Source organism: Leptodactylus fuscus, chromosome 9 (assembly GCF_031893055.1).
Source record: "Leptodactylus fuscus isolate aLepFus1 chromosome 9, aLepFus1.hap2, whole genome shotgun sequence".
In the NCBI taxonomy this organism is placed as follows: Eukaryota; Metazoa; Chordata; class Amphibia; order Anura; family Leptodactylidae; genus Leptodactylus; species Leptodactylus fuscus.
Window position 1 is genome coordinate 52740326 of NC_134273.1, and position 20921 is coordinate 52761246.

Consider the following 20921-nt stretch of genomic DNA (forward strand, 5'->3'; position numbering starts at 1 on the left):
GTATTTGTAATGTTAAAAACTTGCAAAATAGAAAAAAAAATTGTGTTGCCATATTGTGACACTAACTTTTTTATACTTATGTGTATGGAGTTGGGTATGGCGTATTTTTATGTGAGACAAGATGGTGTTTTCATTGATACCATTGTGGTGAAGGTATGATAGTTTGATCACTTTTTATTCCTTTTTTTTTTGTTTATAGGAGGCAAAAAGTTAAAAAAAACCCATTGTTTTGTATTACATATTTTTTAATATAAAGGTTTTTTTGAAAAAACTTTTTATTTGTTTTTGTTATTTTGCGTGTTTAATTAAAATTTTTTCACAAGGGGACTTGAAACTGGAATCTCAGATCCCCAGTGCAATGTCCTGCAATACATCTTATTGCAGAGCATCACACAGTAGTTCCAATGGGAAATATACATAGGCAGTCCTTGGCCCGGCCTCCTGGCTACCATGGCAACCCCTCAGAGCGATCTATATACATTGGGATATTTATATCATATATATTATACAGCTGCATATAAATATCCTAATCCCAAGTGTGTTTTTCACAAGTGATATCTCTGGAAATAATTTAAGTAGCACTTAGGCTGCATTCACATGGAGAAAACTGGCGCTGAATTTGGTGTAGAATCCGTGTCAAATTCAGCCCTGAAAAAAAAGCCCCCCATTGACTTCAATGGGTACCTTTTTTTGCTTAGAAACCCATTGAAGTCAATGGGAGGCTTTTTTTTTCAGAGCTGAATCTGATGCAGATTCCACACCAAATTCAGCGCCATTTTCCTCTGTGTGAATGCAGCTTTAGAAGAGAATCTCCTCTTTCATGACACGAAAAGTAAGTTTGGACATTTTATATTGTCCGAGATATAACTTTTTGAAGTGACCCTCCCCTAACCACATTTTCTCTACATCTAAGGGTATGTTCACACATCAGTATGCCATCAGTCTGTTTGAATTCAGTTTGAGACTTTAAAACGGACTGATGCACATACTGATTGTATACTGACACCTTTTTATGCTGATAGCAAACCCTGTCCGTCCCCTAGAGGACAGATACGGGGATTAAAAATAGAAAATTGTAAACAAAGTAGAGATAAGGACATTTATTATATGAGATAAGGACATTTATTATACCTCCTTATGTCTACTCTGTTTACAATTGCTACTTTTAATCCCCTTACGCTAGGTTCACACCTGCGTTTGGCACTCCGTTCTGTGGTTTCCGTCTTCTGCATGCAAAAAGACGGAAACCACAGACCGGGTCTGGCCGTGAGCGGCAGTGAGCGTTTTATACTGCCCGCCGCGAAACCGTTTTTTTAAATCCGGACACAGAGTACTGCATGTCCGACTCTGTGTCCGGATTAAAAAACTTGGTTTCACGGCGGAGAGCATAAAACGCTCACCGCCGCTCATGGCTGGACAGCTTTCTCACCCATTCAAATGAATGGGTGAGAAAGAGTCCTGCAGGTTTCCGTCTCCTGCCTCTTTTTTGTGCAGGAAACGGAAACCTGCATAACGGACACCTGGGCGCAGATGTGAATGAGCTCTAATCTGTCCTCTAGGGGATGGACAGCGTTTGCTATCAGCATAAAAAGGTGTCAGTATACAATCAGTATGTGCATCAGTCCGTTTTAAAGTCTGAAACTGAATTCAAACGGACTGATAGCATACTGATGTGTGAACATACCCTTAGGCCGGTTGCAGACGACTGTATTGCAATCAGCTGGCCGTAAATAAAAAGCAGCGTATGTCCCTGTGTGCCACCCGTGCTTCCACGTCACCTTTCATTACATGAATAGGAGGCATGGAAGTAAGGGCTGCAAAATAGGACAGGAATAGGAGCTGTTCTATATTTATATTTTGTGACCTGGACTGTCGGCCTGCACACGGGACCGTCCAGTTCACGGTTATGTGTATGACGCCATAAAAATGAATGCCTGTGAAATACCTGGATAGTACACTGAACATGGCCACGGCCGTCTGCAAACCGGCCTGACGCTAGGTTCACACCTGCGTTCATGGTCTCCGTTCTATGGTTTCCGTCTTCTGCATGCCAGAAGACGGAAACCACAGACCGGGTCCGGCCGTGAGCGGCGGTGAGCGTTTTAGGCTCTCCGCCGCGAAACCGGATTTTTTTATCCGGACACAGAGTACTGCATGTCCGACTCTGTGTCCGGATTATAAAACCCGGTTTCGCGGCGGAGAGCGCAAAACGCTCACCGCCGCGCACGGCCGGACATCTCTCTCACCCATTCAAATGAATGGGTGAGAGAGACTCCTGCAGGTTTCCGTCTCCTGCCTCTGTTTTAGGCAGGAAACGGAAACCTGCAGAACGGACACCTGGGCGCAGATGTGAACGAGCCCTACACAGCGACTCCATACACAGTAACATTCAGTGACACAAATATAACCAGAAAATCAAATGTTGTCCAAAAGTTTTGTTACACTTTAAAACATTTTTTATAATGTAAACTTATAAACTTGTACATTTAGTGTATGCTTGTCATTGTTACTTTTTTTGGGTCGAGGGGGGTTGTGCAAAAATATCAGTCTAATTTCTTCTTTTTTTCATTTAGTTGGAGCATTCACTGCAGTATTTTGTATGGGATGCAAATTGTAAAATGTCCAGCTATTTTTTTTCTTTGTTTTAACATCAAAAAATAAAAAGAAACCTGTCCATCAGTTAAATCTCCTAATAAAAGACTGATCAGATTTCCAAAAATCTGTCCACCCAGCTAAAAAAGTTTTCTCAAAAGAATGGTTTATATCAGTGATGGTGAACCTATGCCACACGTGCCAGAGAGGACACACAGAGCCCTCTATGCTGGCATGGATCGCTCAGTAACGGGGAATCCGGTACAGGATTCCCTGTTAGTGAGCAATCGCTGCTTTCAGCTGGTTGTGCAAATGCTCATGCAGCTGAAAGCTGTCAATGAAGGCCACGCAGTACACGCGGCCTACACTGACTATTACAAGTGTGACCTCTACACCAGCAGAGGTGTGATGACGCAAGTCATCAGCACCCACAGTGAATAGGAGAGAAGACGCCCGGCGGCCCTTCAGATAAAGTATATTTGTGTGTACTATCTGGAGAGGGGGCTACAGTGGACCATTTCATGCTGTGCGGGGAGGGGGCTACTGTGGACCATTTCATGCTGTTTGAGGAGGGGGGCTACTGTGGACCATTTCATGCTTTGTGGGGGGGTGGCTACTGTGGACCATTTCATACTGTGTGGGGAGGGGGCTACTGAGGACCATTTCATGCTGTGTGGGGAGGGGACTACTGTGAACTATTTCAGGCTGTGTGGGGAGGGGGACTACTGTGGACCATTTTATACTGTGTGGGAAGGACGAACTACTGTGGACCATTTCATGCTGTGTCGGGAGGGAGCTACTGTGGAGTATACAGGTATAATCCTTTGGGGGGGACCACTGTGGGACAGATGGTACTGTGTGGGGGCCACTGCGGGGCAGATTGTACTGCGTGCGAGGGCCACTGTGTGATAGATTGTGTGTGTGTGTGGGGGGGCCACTGTGTGGCAGATTTTACTGTGTGTGTGTGGGGGGGCTACTGCGGAGCAGATTGTACTGTGTGTGGGGGCCACTGTGGGGCAGATTGTACTGTATACAGACCTTTACCTTTCAGTACAAGCTCTGTAAAGCCCCTTCACATGACTGTAATTTGTGGATCCGCAATTGTCGGTTAAATTGCCGCGTTGGCACTCCGTGATAATTTATTGGGTTTTGGGTTACAGTTTGGGCACTCTGTCTCAAAAAGGTTTGCCATCACTGGTTTATATTATATACATGGGCATTTCACAGCTCTGTCTGTACCATTTATCTAGCACCAATAACATGATAGTCTTTCCTGAACTCCTAGGGCGGGATCAAAGGTAATCTTTGACACTAGGTATATATTATATATAGCTCATATACAGAGTTCTGTGCATGACTTATAAAGCAAAGTCTTATAAACAGGAAGCAAAAACATAGTTTGATATGTAATTGTATTTCAGACTACAGTGTGCAGTATAAAGAGAAGCCCAAACTTTTCAACAACTGGCCAATGGATTGTCATCACTGAAAAGGAAGGAAAACAAGAAACCGCTCTTTTTGACGCTGTTATGATCTGTTCAGGACATCATACATTTCCTAACTTACCATTATCATCTTTTCCAGGTAATTCTTTATCATACCATACTAGAGATGAATGAACAGTAAAATATTCGATATTCGTTTCGAATAGCCCCTCAGTATTCGACTATTCGAACGAATATCGAACCCCTTTATAGTCTATGGGGAAAAAATACTCATTAAGGGGGAAACCACTATTCGACTCAGGAGAGTCACCAAGTCCACAATGACACCCCAGGAAATGATGACACCACCCTGGAATGCAACTGGGACAGCAGGGAAAGCATGTCTGGGGGCATCTAACATGTCCAAGTCACTGTATTACGTCGGGATCCCTGTCAGCTTGCGATATGCGGGAGTTGACTTTTTCCCATAGGAATGCATTGACCAGCGTTGATTGGCCGAATGCCATACAGAGTACAGCATTCGGCCAATCAACGCTGGTTCTGCCGGAGGCTCGTCTGTGAGGAGGCGGAGTCTAAGATCAGATCAGAATGGAGACTGCTGTGGACCGATCTTAGACTCCGCCTCCTCCAGCAGAACCAGCGATGATTGGCCGAATGCTGTACTCTGTATGGCATTCTGCCAATCAACGCTGGTCAATGCATTCCTATGCAGAGATGTAGCAGTACTGGCCGTGTGCTCAGCTCCGTACACTGGAGATGCAGCCGAGCTGAGCGCATGGCCAGCACTGCTACACCGGAGAACCACTGCGACATCCCTGCTGCACACTGAGCTCTGCTGCATCAGAGATGTGCTGAACCCTGTTATATAGATAAGCAGAACAGTGGGAGGGCCACCAAAATGGTCTGTTACCAGTCCTGAATTCCTGTCTGTTTTTACTCTGTGCATACACTATGTCTGCTTTGACTTTAGACTGTATTCACACTATCAATCTGTGTTGTGCTGCACCATAGTCTCTTACCTGCCTGCCTTAGCGTCTTTTAACACCAAGACCACCTCAGGAAGCAGAATGCTAGCAGACCCTCCCCAGTGAAGTCCATGTCCTCGTAATGGTGTAAAGGATGAATATCAGGGAGTCAGATTAGACAACACCCATAGAGGTGGCTCAGGCAAACTGGTTTGTAACACACTGGTCCCCCAATCTGCTGCCCCTTACAATACAGAATTATCAGACATTCAGTGCTAAATACCGGTTGAGTACATATGTTTATACCCTTACCTTAGCTTTCAATAAACCAATTTAATATAAAGTGACATGTTAGCAAAAGCCATGACAGACCGCAACTCCAAACACAACCACTGGGTGGCGACATATAGACATATCATGACAAAGTACAGTGAAATCATGTTTTAGTTTAAAAAAAAAAAAACTAAATAAAAAAAAAAAAAAAAATCCTCTTGCACCAAACCTCTTGGTATATGTTGAACCAAGTTAAGCCTGAAATTCTTATATACTGTAATATAAACTGACTTTCTTATTATGAGCCAGCCTGCCATTACAAGAAGGTTTCAATTCAATTCCATTCACCAATATCAAAGTTGTTTGCATTAAATGTATATGAACTGAATTTTACCCTGAAATGCATACTTTTGCCGTATTTTTTTTAGTTAACCCCTTCCTGCCGTAGATGTTGCATTTTCAGTTTTTTCCTCTCCTTACCTTTCAAAGGATAGAGTTTTTTTTTATTTTTGCATTCAGTCATATGAAGGTTTGTTTTGCTGGACAAATTTTACTTTCTAATGTCACCATTTAATATTCCATATGATGTACTGGGAGAGTAGAAAAAAAATCTAAATGGGCTGAATTGGGGAAAAAAGATTGGCAATTGCACTTTTATTTTTGGTATCATATTCAAGGCATTCACTGTAAAATTCACTTTTTAAGCCCTCGAGGCTTAAAAAGATCTTGCCGCAGCGCCATTTGGGTGCTGATATGTAACTTGTGGAAAATAGAATTCCACTAATTTGTGGGGATTTGCTGCTTGCTTTCTTTGTTTGGCTATCGTGGTGGCTTTAGTGGACAACCACAAGTAAATTAGGCACAGTTCTGCTATGTCCAGGGCTCCACGTTGCAAAAACACTGTGTTTTGACCACGGGGTAAACACTGGCTATTCCCATCCACACATTGCAGAAAAATTCTGCAGCAAAAAAGCTGTGTTTTCAAAAATGCATGCGTTATTGAAAACTGCAACATGTCAATTATACTTGTGGAAATGCTGGAATTTTCCATATAGGTATAATAGAGAAAGAAAGTTCACAGGAAAACTCTTTGAAATTGCAAATAGAAATGCTGCTGAAAAATCATGGTGTGTTTCCGCTGTTATTTTTTTCCACAGCGTTTGTTTTCCTACTCTATGCTACATGGGGTCTTAGCCTAAAGATTGCTATAAAAAGTCACTATATTCAGTAGCTGTGCATTGGAGCCTGGAGCTTATACGACAACCTTGTCTGGCTGCTGAGTACTGTCCTGGCAGCATTCATAAACTTTTTAAAAAAAAATTTTTTTAAGAACTCTATTTGTTTCCTATTGTATTGTGCTATTGCTTTGTTTTTGTGCAATAGAATAAGCATAGTCACTTGTCCTGGTGCTCTGGTGTCTCCCAGGGTGGTCCAGTCCTGCTCCTCTGTAGTCTTGTTTCGGTGGCCACATTATGACGTGCTTTTTTTTTTTTTTTTTTTTTTTTTTTAATGTAGATTGCGCGTCCCACATAGGGCTCACAATGTACATTTTCCTTATCAGTATGTCTTTGGAGTATGGGATGAAAATCCATGCAAACACGGGGAGAACATACAAACTCCTTGCAGATGGTTTTTTGCTCTTGGTGGGATTTGAACTGAGCACTCCAGCGCTGCAAGGCTAACCACTGAGCCACCATGTGGCCCAACCTGAAGAAGGGATTTCTACCAGAAAAAAATAAATAAATAAATTGGAGGACAGGACTAGACCGCACTGGGGACACCGGAGCACCAGGGACATGTTTTGTTTTTTTTTTTAAATCACCTTCTCTGGCTTAGCTTTTATGACAATCTTCACCTTTTGTCCAATAAGAACCTATGCCTCACCTAGCAAAGTGAATAGAGTCTAAGGCTAAGGCCAAATGTTGTGGAAATATAGTAGACAAAAATTTTGCAGTTTACAATAACTGCAAATTGAATAATATTTTGTGTAATGTCATTCACACATTGCAGAATTGATGTGTTTTTCCCATAGACTTAAATGGGGTAGCGAAAGTAAAAATGAACAACATAGCAAAAACTATTTTGTTTTTTCTGCTGCTTTTAGCTGTTTAGCCGCAAGGTGTGGCCATAGTCTAGTCTAAAGCAGTTCATAAATTTGCTGCACTGTATGTAGCAATGGTTTCTTCATGCCAATTTAGTCATTAAGCTAAAAGTGTCTAAAGCACATGGTAAATGCGCTGCACAACATGCAGGATAGTTTTTGGCACAAATTAAGCCAGAATTAGAATAGTATGTAGCTTTATAAATTGCTTTCTATGTGTGAATGCAGCCTCAGATTGGGGGTAAAGTCACATGCTGCGGCACTGTCTGCAGTCCAGGCTGGCCTATCAGTATTCACTTAACATAGTGAAGGATTAATGACAATACTACCTATCATTTGCAGTATCCCAGTAATGGTGTGTTGGTATTAACTAGGCACAGTATGTGCATCAGTCCGTTTTTAGTCTCAAACTGAATTCAAACGGACTGATCACATAAGCATGTGTGAACCAAGCTTTAGCTTTGGGGAAAAACTGCATACAATCATAGAAATTATTACAAACATTTGTGCATTTTCGCCACAACTAGTTTTGGATTCAAATGCAACATTCGCCATAGAGCAGATTAACAGAAATGTCTTATTTACTTGTCTAAAAGCACCTCAAATTATCAAAGAAGGTGTAAAACTGGTATGTTCATATATAAAGTAGTATTATATAGTATATAGTATATATGGTAGTATGGCGCAACATTTGTCTCAAGCAATTTACATCTTGAGTTTATTCCCTTTTAAGGAATACAAAATTTCAAGGGTCAGTACCTGCACAGTCGAGATTATAAACTCCCTGATAACTTTAAAGATAAAAGAATTATAGTGATTGGGATTGGAAACTCTGGAGGGGACATAGCTGTGGAGCTTAGCAGGACAGCAAAACAGGTAGGTATCCTGCATGGGAATTTCTAATTCAAGTATGATGTTTGTTTCTGTAATGTAAAGGCTACATATGACTCTCCGCTGATTTTCTAAAAGGCCTCTATTTAATAAAAAATAAAAATATTCTACAGATTCTACAGTAGTAAAATACAACTGTAATCCATGTAGCGGGCCACAGCAAAAAAAAGCACTGTGGGAAAAACCACTTCGGAAACGCACCGTGCTTTTTCCCACAGCGCATTTCATAGAAAGTCTGCACAGTTTTCCCCTGCGGACTTTCTGTCTCAGTTATACCTATAGGCAAACCGCCGGCAGTTCTGTAGGTAACATTGACGTGCTGTGATTTCCAAAAATGCGATGGCTTTGGAAATTGCAGAATTTTCGCTGCACAATTCAGTTCTACAGAAAATAGCTGTGTCTAATTATTCTGTTTCATCACAAGGTATTTCTAAGTACAAGAAGAGGTGCCTGGATTATAAATCGTGTTTCAACCAATGGCTATCCTCTGGACGTTGCAAAGAATTCTCGGTATATAAACTTAATTCAGAAAACTTTTCCTAATTTGGTGAACTATATGGCAGAAAAAATACTCAACACAAGATTCAATCATGGCAACTATGGACTCTTGCCACAGCACAGGTAAAATATAGATAATTACTAATATTTATAAGTAACTATACATAATTAATAAAATACACATATACCGTATATACTCGAGTATAAGCTAACCCGAATATAAGCCGAGCGCCCTAATTTTACAAAAAAAAACCCTGGGAAAACGTATTGACTCGAGTATAAGCCGAGGGGGGGGGGGGAATCCACCATTGCAGATAAAAAGTCTGGTCATGTGCATTGCAGCTTAGTAACTCCATGGGGAACATAGTAATAGCAGTTAACCCCATCATTCCCTCACATGAACCTCCTGTGTGCCTCACAGAGGAGTTACTGATATGTGGGACATATGGAGGTAATAATTAGGTATGTTCATAATTAAGGTCCTTCATTAGTACTCTCATGTCACGTTCGTGTCTATGCCCATACCCAAAATCCGGACTGCTGACTGCAACGCAAGGGAAAAGGGGAGGGGAAACTTTCCCTGACGCTACGGCAGCTAGCTAGACCCTGCCTACGGGTGGTGGTCAGCTGTTCCCAAGCTTGCCTTGGCCCCGACAACTCCTGGCTCTCTAACATGAAGGCCTAGCAGACAGATCGGGCGATAGCTACAAGAGAGTTGGGACAGGGGATACTAAGGTGATCACCCCTACAGAAACCAAGGTGCAGCTGCAGACAACAGAAACAGGATGGGATATGCTGGACAACAGACACGCAGCACAACACAATACACAACAGGAGAATGAGGAGAGGGACAGTGGAGAGGTGAGGAAAGGGTTAACACAAGACTGGACCGAACAAACTGGAACCCAGAACCTCACAAACACCAAGACAGTGGCAAGCAATGAGAACTGTAGGACAGGGCAGAGTGGAAGTGTGGAGGGAAAAACCAGACTCACACACAAGGCAACACTCACACTACTTCCAAGTCAGCTATAGTTTCCACAAACACTCCTCCTCCCTGAGCCACGAATTCTATGTTGGATACAACAAAAACCAGCAACAAGTGAAGCCAGCCCTCCTCCTTATACAAGCCCCAGAAGCGTCCGATAGGACAATAGTAATGACCAACACCTGAGGCTCAATCTAAAGAACCTCAGGTATACTCCGAAGGCCAATACCAAATGTACAAACAGACGGTCCAACGGCAAGGAAACCACCAGAAGACCACAGAACACTGGATCAAATCCCCACCAGAAAAACACACAACTTAATCACAAGAATTCAGGTTGTGACACCTCATGTGTCTCACATGTTAGTAACCCTTATATGGGGCACACAGGGGTTAATATGAGGGACATGATGGGGTTAACTGTTATTAATGTGAGGCACATGGAATTACTGAAACTAAATTAATAACCCCAAATGCCTGACATTAATAGGCAGAGTAACTAAAGGAAGGTCCCTGTGTGTCACTTTACTGTAGCTTCCTCTCCTCCATACAACAGACATCTTCTATAAGACACAATGAATCCTGGCTACTGACTTATCTGGTAGGGTAGATGCTAAATCCTAATTGGCTAAAGGGCCTCTGATGACATCGTGACCATGTGATCGGACTCTGGTGTGGGCAGAGCTACTAAGATTTAGACTCAACCTTATCTGCAGATGTTACATACCAGTGGCTACAGGACCTTCAATGACATCACAGTCACGTGACCTAATGACAAGCCAATCACAGAGCAGTAGCACTAAAGGACCTCCTCCTTTGTTTAATTTATGCAGGTCTTTCCAGTTTTCTGTGCTACGTGGACCCTGACTCAAGTATAAGCCGAGGGGGGCTTTTTCAGCATGAAAAATTCGCTGAAATAGTCAGCTTATACTGGAGTATATACGGTATGTTATATATGTGTAATTATTTAATATTATCTCCATTTCAGAGAGATAATAGCTTTGAACCGTATAGATACCTTTTGACAGGTCAAATCCATATGGCACATCTTTAAATGGGTGTTCCAACTCTCCAACTCATAATTTTATCAAAGTGCCCTCTTAATAGTCAGATGGAGCCCCAGTAGCCAGAGAGTGACCCCTAATCACCAAATACAATCCCAATATCCAGACAGTGCCTCTTTAATAGCTGGATAGAGCGTCAATAGTCAGACAGTGTCCCCATATTACTTTATGAACTGTGAGTCTAGCACAAGATCAAATAATAAGTAACCTCCTGACGTAAAGTTTTGTTTGCCGTTCCTGGCTAGATAACCCGGTGTTACCTTTAAAGCTCATTGGTAAATAATTAATGAAGTTCCTTGATGAATCCTGCAAACTGCAGTCTAGTCAGTAACAACTATTATATGCAGTGGCGTAACTAGGAATGACGGGGCCACATGGCGAACTTTTGACATGGCCCCCCCCCAACCGACACTGACGCCGAAGACCTCGACCAAGCCCCTCCTCCACACTCTATTATGTCCCTTAGTAAGCCCCTGCACACAGTATTATGTCCCTTAATGGCCCCTGCACACAGTATTATGTCCCTTAGTGGCCCCTGCACACAGTATTATGTCCCTTAGTGGCCTCTGCACACACTATTATGTCCCTTACTGGCCCCTGCACACAGTATTATGTCCCTTAGTGGCCTCTGCACACAGTATTATGTCCCTTAGTGGCCCATGCACACAGTATTATGTCCATTAGTGGCCCCTGCACACAGTATTATGTCCCTTAGGGGCCCCTGCACACAGTATTATGTCCCTTAGTGGCCCCTGCACACAGCATTATGTCCCTTAGTGGCCCCTGCACACAGTATTATGTCCATTAGTGGCCCCTGCACACAGTATTATGTCCCTTAGTGGCCCCTGCACACAGTATTATGTCCCTTAGTGGCCCCTGCACACAGTATTATGTCCCTTAGTGGCCTCTGCACACAGTATTATGTCCCTTAGTGTCCCCTGCACACAGTATTATGTCCCATAGTGGCCCCTGCACACAGTATTATGTCCCTTACTGGCCCCTGCACACAGTATTATGTCCCTTAGTGGCCTCTGCACACAGTATTATGTCCATTAGTGGCCCCTGCACACAGTATTATGTCCCATAGTGGCCCCTGCACACAGTATTATGTCCCTTAGTGGCCCCTGCACACAGTATTATGTCCCTTAGTGGCCCCTGCACACAGCATTATGTCCCTTAGTGGCCCCTGCACACAGTATTATCCCCCGTAATATCCCCTGCACGCAGTATTATGTCCCACTGTGGACACCCATAAACAATTATTATACTCTGGGGTCTTTTCAGACCCCAGAGTATAATAATCAGAGACCCGGGGGAATAAAAACATAAAAAATTACTGTTTCTTACCTGTCCCCCGGCTCCGCTGCTGTCCTTCTTCTATGACGTCGGACGTAACATGACCCGGAAGCAGGTGACGTCAGAGACAAGTAGGAAGGATGCCTGGCAGGATTGTGGAGAGGTAAGTAACAGTGTTTTTTATGTTCTCTTACCTCTCCTGGGCCTCCGATCATTATACTCGGGGGTCTGCAAAGTCTATGGTATAGATTTCTTTTGGCAATAGAGAAAATAGACAAAATCAATTGTGGTGCAGGATTTAATAAAAAAAGAGCCAAAATTCATTCAGAAGGTGTAATATAAAATTTGGTAATAAGACAAATGCTAGCAGAAAATCAAAAGTTTTTCAAAGGTTTAAGCATCTTTTAATAAAATAGTGGTCTAAAATATTTTAATATGTAAATATTCCTTTACAGATATAATGGCCAACATCCAACAGTCAATGACGACCTTCCAAATCGCATTATTTCTGGATTTGTTCAAGTAAGACCAAATGTGAAGGAATTTACAGCCACTGGTGTCATCTTCGAAGATGGGACAATAGAGGAAAACATTGATGCAGTCATCTTTGCTACAGGATACCGTTTTTATTTCCCATTTTGTGAAGAAACTGTCATAAATGTTCAGAGAAACAAGATTTCCTTATACAAATATATGTTTCCTTACCATTTGGAAAAGAACACACTGGCGGTAGTGGGACTCATTCAGCCACTTGGTGCCATTATGCCGATCTCTGAGCTTCAGTCTCGCCTGGCGACCCGAGTTTTTAAAGGTATTAAGCTATAAAATACACTTAAGTGTTTGTCATAGAATGTCAGTATTGGCTGTTTCCATTATCAATAAACAGCTCATTCTGGCTTTGTCCCTGATTTACACTGAGGTCACTTCTAGTTACTTTCATTACTGGAGGGTTCTGGCTTCCAAGGTCTGCACAGACTGCTACCTCTCTCCATCTCAATGGCAAACACCATCTTTTTCTATCCCTCAGCAAGGAATAGGGGCTGGCATTTCTCTGTTCTGTTCCTGCTGAGTCTTTCTGAGTCTGAAATTTCCCAGTTGTGGGACTATTAAAGGATTATCTTATCTTATCTTATCAGCAGCTACAGGAATGTAAGTTAGTTGTTAGTGTCCATTAGTTATACATCTAATGTCCAAATTGGGTAAAATGTCCAGACAAGTAGTCCTTTGTCAATTTTTAACCCATTAAGGATTAAAGTATTTAATTTAAAGATCCGGATATAAGTTACATGTGCTCAGGCCACAGTAAAAACCACAAGTGGTAACAGATGATGTTAAATAAGCAGCAAGTTATGTGTCTCTCATTCCAATGCCCACAAAGCAATGCTGAGAATAATTCACATAGCTGCTCTGTAAATCAGTACAAAGAAAGCATCATTCGCAGAAAGAAAATGCACCCCAATGTTTTTATTGATTCATAGGTGCAGTAGGGTCAGGCGGTCGGATGCCGCTACAGGTGTCTGGCTGGTAGCTCCAATGCCGTCTATATTCTATGGCCAGCAGAATAACTAATACAATTCAGATCAGTGCAACAACAATTTTTTTTTCATGTTTATGTTTTTGTTATTTAGTATAAAACATGATGGTGATTATTATTACTATCTGATTGTTTCTTTTCAATTACAGGTTTGGTACAGCTGCCAGATAAAGAAAGTATGGCAATTGATATAGCACTAAAAAAGCTCAATATGACCAACCGGTATGTTTTAAAGATTATGCAAAAAAGTTGTCTTAAAGGGGTATTCCCACGAACATAACCATTTTTAAATTTGTGGATAATTATAAGTAACACATTTTTGGGAGGTCGCTCTTGCTCTTGTAATTCAATACAGGAGCATACTGCGCAGGTGTCGGAAGTTGGACCAAAAGAAGAAGACAGAAGAGGCGGGGTTGCAGCTGAAGATGGAGGCAGCACTGGAGTGAGCTCTCGGGCAGCAGTGGGGACGCTCCCATCGCTGTTTGAGCGCTGGGGCCCGCCCTCATTGCTGCGGAGAACTCATCTGCACACCGGTTAAAACCGGTATTTCTAAGGAACGGCGCCGAGGAGACCACGTCTAAAGGTAAGAGACGAATAGCCTTTCTTAAGGCTATTCCGACGTGGTAATTAGAAAAAATGTTGCTTTAGTGGTAGAATCCCTTCTATCTACTTATATTTGCAAAAATGTTTTACTTTTAATTCTCTACAAATATAGATATGGTTATGTTCATGGGAATACCCCTTTAAGGGTTTGGCCAGCTATGTTAGATGATGATCTTGCAGTACCTGCTATTTTCCCTCTTTAACTCCATATAGTGTAAAATTGTGTAATGTGCAAATAACCATACCACACAATGTGTATGGTGCCCAAATAATAGTATCATGCCATGCATTGTACAAATACAGCTGACTAAATAACAGTGCTATGCAGTGCTGCCTGACACTACTATTCGCTCTCAAATTAATATACATTATGTTCCATTTTGTTCAATACCTTTGATGTATTGTTTAAATAATTCCAACCTATACCATATCAGGGTTAATGGTAAATGAATGGTCAGTGTGCTATACTGATTTTTCATGGATAGCACACTGACCCATTAATTTCAATGGGCCCATACACAGGATTGTCAATTACACAGTCATGTGGGCAGGCCGAAAGTCCAGGACACAAAATATGGAATGGGTAATATTCCGTTCCGATTTTTGTCTCCCTGCTTCCATGGCTCCTATTCATTGAATGAAAGAGGCTGCGGAAGCACGGCCGGTGCACAGCGGCACACAGATGACATCTGTGTGTCTCCTGTGTGCCACATGTGCCGTTTATTCATGGCAGCCATAGTTGTGTGCAGGTGGCTTAAGTTTGAGTTTCAGTGCACAGGACCTCCCGTGTTGTCTCTAAATTAAGAGACTGGAATCGCTTAATAATTCTGGAAAATCTTGCACCAATACACAAAAGAGATTAAGACTAGCATATAAATTGTTGGCCTTAATACATCAACCAACCAACGTTCTCATTGAATTATCTGGAAACCATATAGTGAGTGACAATGTGGCTCACTGCCATGGTAATTAAATGTCAAGAAAAAATAAGAGTAGTAGCTTGAAGAAAAAACAAAAGCAGCGCCAAATAGTGTGATACTGTTAAAACTAGTTGAAAAAATACAGAACAAAAAAGTAAGGGGGAACTCACCAAAGCAAAGTTTTTTTTGTTTTTTTTTCATAAAAGCTTCCTTTTATTCATAACATAAAAAACATATCCATAGGAATAATATGGGAGAGAGAGACCTCACATACAATTGCTAGGCAACGTCCGTTTCACCTTGTGTGTGTTTGTTCAAGCCTCACATATGCTAATAAGGCTGGGTTCACATCAGCGATTGAACTCCATTCAGGATTTCTGTCCCCAAACCCACTTAAAAAATGCAGAAAGAAAAGCGCTGCAAGTAGAGCCTTTTTGGGCGCAAACCTGGCAGACTCATTATAGCCTTTTTAAGCAAATTAGATTTCCATTTGGGGGGTCTGCAAGTGGACCCCCCAAATGGAAACCCGAACGCATGTGTGAACCTAGCATAAATAAGTAATAGGAAATAAACAAGTGGAGAAGTTCTCACCTTATGTAGTTGTAATTCTATGTTGGACTGAACTTCAGATAGCAGCTGGACACCTCTTTGGTAAGTGGTACGAGGATTACACGTTGTCAGAATCCAAATATAAGGAGAATTTCTCCAGGAATAAAAAACAAGGGTCAATAGCGCTGGTCCAGAAGTTTGACTTTTATAGGCAACGCATTTTTTTTTATTATTGTTTATTTATATTATTATTTTTTATATTTTATTTATTTATTAATTATATATTATTAATTCCATGGTGCTCATTTTGGGCTAACACAGGCATCTTTCTCAAAAGCTTTCAATGTGATACGCGCGTATCACATTGAAAGCAATAGGGGAAAAAGCAGCCGATTGATTTCAATGGGGAGCGCTCGTATGCCGGCACCCATTCAAGTCAATTGGAGCTGGTTTTTATGCACTTATTCTGAACGTGTTTTACTCTCAGCGTATACTCCGTGTGAAGGCTCCCTGAGGATTGTTTTACCTTTCTTTAGATAAACACTGTTTCAATTGATTCTTGGTTGAATGGTAGATTTGATATACCTTTCTTCATACTTCCTATATTATTTGTACATAATACCATAGCCTTTTACAATGTGTTATTACATTTCAGCTACATAAAGATGTTATGTAAAATATTTAAAATTGTATGTTATGTTAAGACGTTTCTTTCTTCTTTTTTTAAGCTATGTGGAAAGCCAGCGCCATACGATACAAGTGGATTATGTGGAGTACATGGATGAACTGGCAACACTTGCTGGTGTAAAGCCTAATCCATTCAGAATGTTTTTTACAGATCCTTGGTTGGCTTTTTCAGTTTTTTTTGGACCTTGCACTCCTTACCAGTTTCGACTTACAGGACCCGGGAAGTGGAATGGTGCCAGAGAGGCCATACTTACTCAGTGGAACCGTATTATAAAGCCAACGAAGACCCGTGTTCTTAATAATAGCACAGGAGACAATTCGATTTCGCTAATGCTGAAAGTCTGTGTAGTTTTCATTGTTTTAGCAGCTCTTTTCTTACAATATGTGTAACTTCTATAATCTCCAAGGTTAGTTTACGTATAACCAATCTAACAAAATCTCTACAATGACAGATTAGGCATTCATTTAGATAATGCTACTGCAACATTTTATTAGCATTATATACTTTATTAATACGATGACTTTTTGGTTCACCTCTGGTATATAAGCCAGCAAAAGTCTCCTGAATGACACATAAAATTTTGGCATGGGGTATGTTAGACAAAATGTTTGCCAAAACAGGGATGATTTTGACTGTATGAAAAGCAATTAAACTTCTCAAAACAGGGGGGGCCTACAAATTGGTATACCTCCCAGTATATAGCATACTGCCAGCTATGTATTGAGGGATTTTTTTCTAGCATATTTGGCAAATTTACAAGCAAACCTAGAGTTGAACAATGTCTCCTAGTATGAGCAAATAAATAGGCAAATAGAATCATAGTTGATTGATAGTGCTGATACAATTTTTAATGTTTATCCTACAACATATTTTTTGGCTTCTTTCTTGTATATATTCTTATATTATTCCCCAGATCCCCATTTTACTTGTTAACCAATTACTTTAAGGTCCTGGGTAAACTTCTTCCTGTTCCCTTTATCCACTTGCTTGTTACTATATTACCACAATGCTTTCCTTTGCCCTTACGTTCTTTCACCTCAAGATACATATATGTCTGTCCACAATCATCTGAGAGAGGTGTTATGTATAAATCTAAATAAAGAAACTTTGAACTTCAGCTGGCAAGCACTGGTGTCTCACATTTTTTCACTAGCTATCCCGCAAGCTCTTTCACATAGTTTGGTTCCCCATCCATCTTTGATAAGGTCCAGATGCCTGAAACTTCTAAAGCTGATGTTAGTACAAATATATCTGCTGAGACTTTTGTGAAGGTGAGAGCACGCTTAAAATTAGTATAACATAGTACTTATTGTCTGATGTTACTACTAGAGATGAGCGAGTACTGTTCAGATCAGCCGATCCGAACAGCACGCTTGCATAGAAATGAATGGACGTAGCCGGCACGTGGGGGGTTAAGCGGCCGGCCGCCGTCAAAACGGAAGTACCAGGTGCATCCATTCATTTCTATGGAGCGTGCTGTTCGGATCGGCTGATCCGAACAGTACTTGCTCATCTCTAGTTACTACTCTATGTAGTGTCTGGCACTGTTCTCTTTTTATTTTTTAAGTAACCTTGAATACATATATATATATATATATATATATATATATATATATATACACACACACACACACACACACTGTGAGAAAGTGAAGGGTGGGGTCTGGGAGAGCAGGCATATTCCAGCCAGGCAGCTAAAGGGTGTATGGTGAAAACCCATAGCTGGGAGGTCAGCTGTCTAATTAAGGCCTGCTATTAGGTTGTGTGTCAGGAGTAGGAAGTGTGGCACCACATTGACAAATTTGACCTATTTGAACTGGACCTACAAACCAGGTACTGTGCCACCCATTTGAGTCTGGCAGCCAGGCTCCTGTATAGTCAGGGAATGGTTTCTTTTGGAATAGTTAGTTCTTAGCTGAGACAGCTGAGCGGTTCCCCACAACACATATATACATACATATATATATATATACACACACACACACTGAACAGTTAACCCTTTCATTGATAATCTAACTTTGTTAATTCTTTTTTTTCAATAGAGACGTTTCATCTGTGACTGTCCACAGTGTGTTTTGTGTTGTTTTACTAACAAAGTTAGTCCTGTGCTGCTCTAATGGCAAAACACTGGCACAGCCTGTACTACTCTTAAAAATCTAATTTTTTTTATTTATTTTTTTATAAACATAACCTGGAACAAACTTCAGTTGTAATGGCAATATATATATATATATATATATATATATATATATATATATATATATATATATATATACACCATTACAACTGAAGTTTGTTCTAGGTTATGTTTATAAAAAAATATATATATTTTTTTTTTTTGGTGGAAGGGGAAGTTATTCAACATACAAAATTACTTTTGTCAAAATGAATCCGACACGGATATGTGAGGATTTTCACACATCACCTGCTGATGTCGCTGAATAGATCTGTCACTGTCCCTGTATTCTGTTCCATTCACAGTCCTGCTGATGCTATCTGCTAGTCCTAAACAACCAGACATAATCTCTGGTGCCGTACTACTGCCACTCATGTTGCCACTGTTACCAGCATCATTACCAGCACCACCACCATTCAGCCGGACATATCCTGTGGCTGGTCCATCATATTAATCCATACTGTACTTCTTGTAATCCATACTGTACTACCTGCCCTTTATGCTGCTACTGAATAAATCTTTGGACTCAACCACCTGAAACAAAATGAATCTTGAGGTTTGACCATCTCTACTCCTAACACAAGGAGGAAGATACTTTTCTTGCTACAAAGTATCATGAGTCATACCATCTCTTCCATTATCTGCCCAAATGGTTTGCTCCTTTAAATGCATAACATGATGTTAAAAATGCCTAGTAATATCTATGCTTTTTATATATGCAAGTACAGTCACAAATTTTTGTAGTGTTCCCAAATGTTTTAGGACTTCTACACATTATACCTACAGGAGCTTTTATGACTTCTCTTTGTCAATACATAGGCATTAACCCTTAAAACTAAAAATAAATGCTAAGAGTAAAAATACTATAAATATAAACAAAGGATAAATAATGACGTAAAATACAACATTGAAGACCAATGACAAATATCAAATATATAGTCTCCACTGCAATGAAGAAAACATGGATGGATAGAGGGGGTAACCACCATATAATGATGTATGCAGATGGGAGGTACCGAGCGCACAGTTGTAAATCTGTATTCTGCTGGAAGATGATTCCACTATGTGGAGGAGTAGGATGGAGTAGTAGATAGCTGCTGGGGCCCTTAACATCCACAAGGGACGAAAAATTGACAGGATCCTGGACCAGTAAAGAGGCACTGCGCTTACTCCCAGAATGTTTAGTAAAACGTAGCTCTATTGAAACCGATAAAATACACACACTCACTCACACTGACCATATAAAGATGTCCCTGTGGAAAGTATAAAAAAAACGCAAAAAGAAATACAAAAATGGGTAAAGCACACTAACTGATCACGAAATAATGATCAGAAATTGTACATCCAAAAAGTATGAAATAATAAAACAGCAAGCAATGACATGTAGTATATAAACAATAAAAACCTGAATAATATCAACACATCAGCTATTGTATAATATGTAAGAGATAGTAATGCTATAATAGGAGCAAAAGACAAAATTCAAAGTATCAGTTTCTCATCTTCATGGTACAAATAACGTGGGTGACGTCCTCACATACACCGCTTCTAGTACTCCATTAACCCTTCCCTGACATCCACCATATTAATGCGCGCGGGGTATTTAAACTTGCTAGCCCTTCAGGAACTGAGTAGACGGCATTGCTCCCTGCTAGGGTAGAGCCGATCTTGACTTTTCAGGATCGATTTTTTCCGATAATTGTTCATTCGAACCCGATCCCAATTCCAATCCCAATGCAAGTCGATGGGATTTTTTTTCTACTAATCGGAGATTGGATTTTAAAAACAATCCTATTCACTATACAACATGGAATCTAACAATTGAATGCTTTAATTGTTAGAATCCACGCTGTGTAGTGATTTTTTTTTTTTTTTTTAATCACTAAGTAGCAAGAGGATTTTTTTTTTTTTTAAATCCTCTGGCTACTTAGTCCCCCCTGGTGTCCACTTACCTGCAGAGATGGCTGGTCCAGTGTTCTCATTCTTCTTTGCCTCGCTGCCCCCTGACTCCCAGGTTAGGAGAGTGTGAGTGGGTTAGGAGAGTGTAGGCAGGTACTGGGAGGGGAGACGTCACGTCTCCCCGCCCACACTCTCCTAAGCCACAAGCCCCACCTTCTTCCTAGCTCTTTAACACTAACCTGGGAGACGGGGGCAGCGAGGCGAAGAAGAACGAGAACACCGGGCACCAGACCAGCCATCTCTGCAGGTAAGTAGCTACTAGAGATATTAGCTAGTCTCCCATTAGAATGAATGGATGCAGCCGGTATGCAAGGGGTTAAGGCTGTGTGATGGCTGCTTCCATTCATTCCTATGGAACCGCAGCGGAGCCTTCACACTG

The 20921-nt window shown here is 41.0% G+C and overlaps 1 protein-coding gene across 3 annotated transcripts in view; it reads left to right on the plus strand.

The window, feature by feature from the left end:
• The window catches only part of LOC142218172 (flavin-containing monooxygenase 5-like), a 39472-nt gene extending 21993 nt beyond the window's left edge, over nucleotides 1-17479 (plus strand). For all 3 annotated transcript variants that reach the window (XM_075286706.1, XM_075286704.1, XM_075286705.1), the window contains 6 exons: nucleotides 4014-4176; nucleotides 8110-8252; nucleotides 8692-8888; nucleotides 12569-12924; nucleotides 13797-13869; nucleotides 16448-17479. In XM_075286706.1, coding sequence (XP_075142807.1) covers nucleotides 4014-4176; nucleotides 8110-8252; nucleotides 8692-8888; nucleotides 12569-12924; nucleotides 13797-13869; nucleotides 16448-16796 — 1281 coding nt within the window. In that variant the 3' untranslated portion in view covers nucleotides 16797-17479. The remainder of the gene's footprint in view (nucleotides 1-4013; nucleotides 4177-8109; nucleotides 8253-8691; nucleotides 8889-12568; nucleotides 12925-13796; nucleotides 13870-16447) is intronic.
• The last annotated feature ends 3442 nt before the right edge of the window (nucleotides 17480-20921 follow it).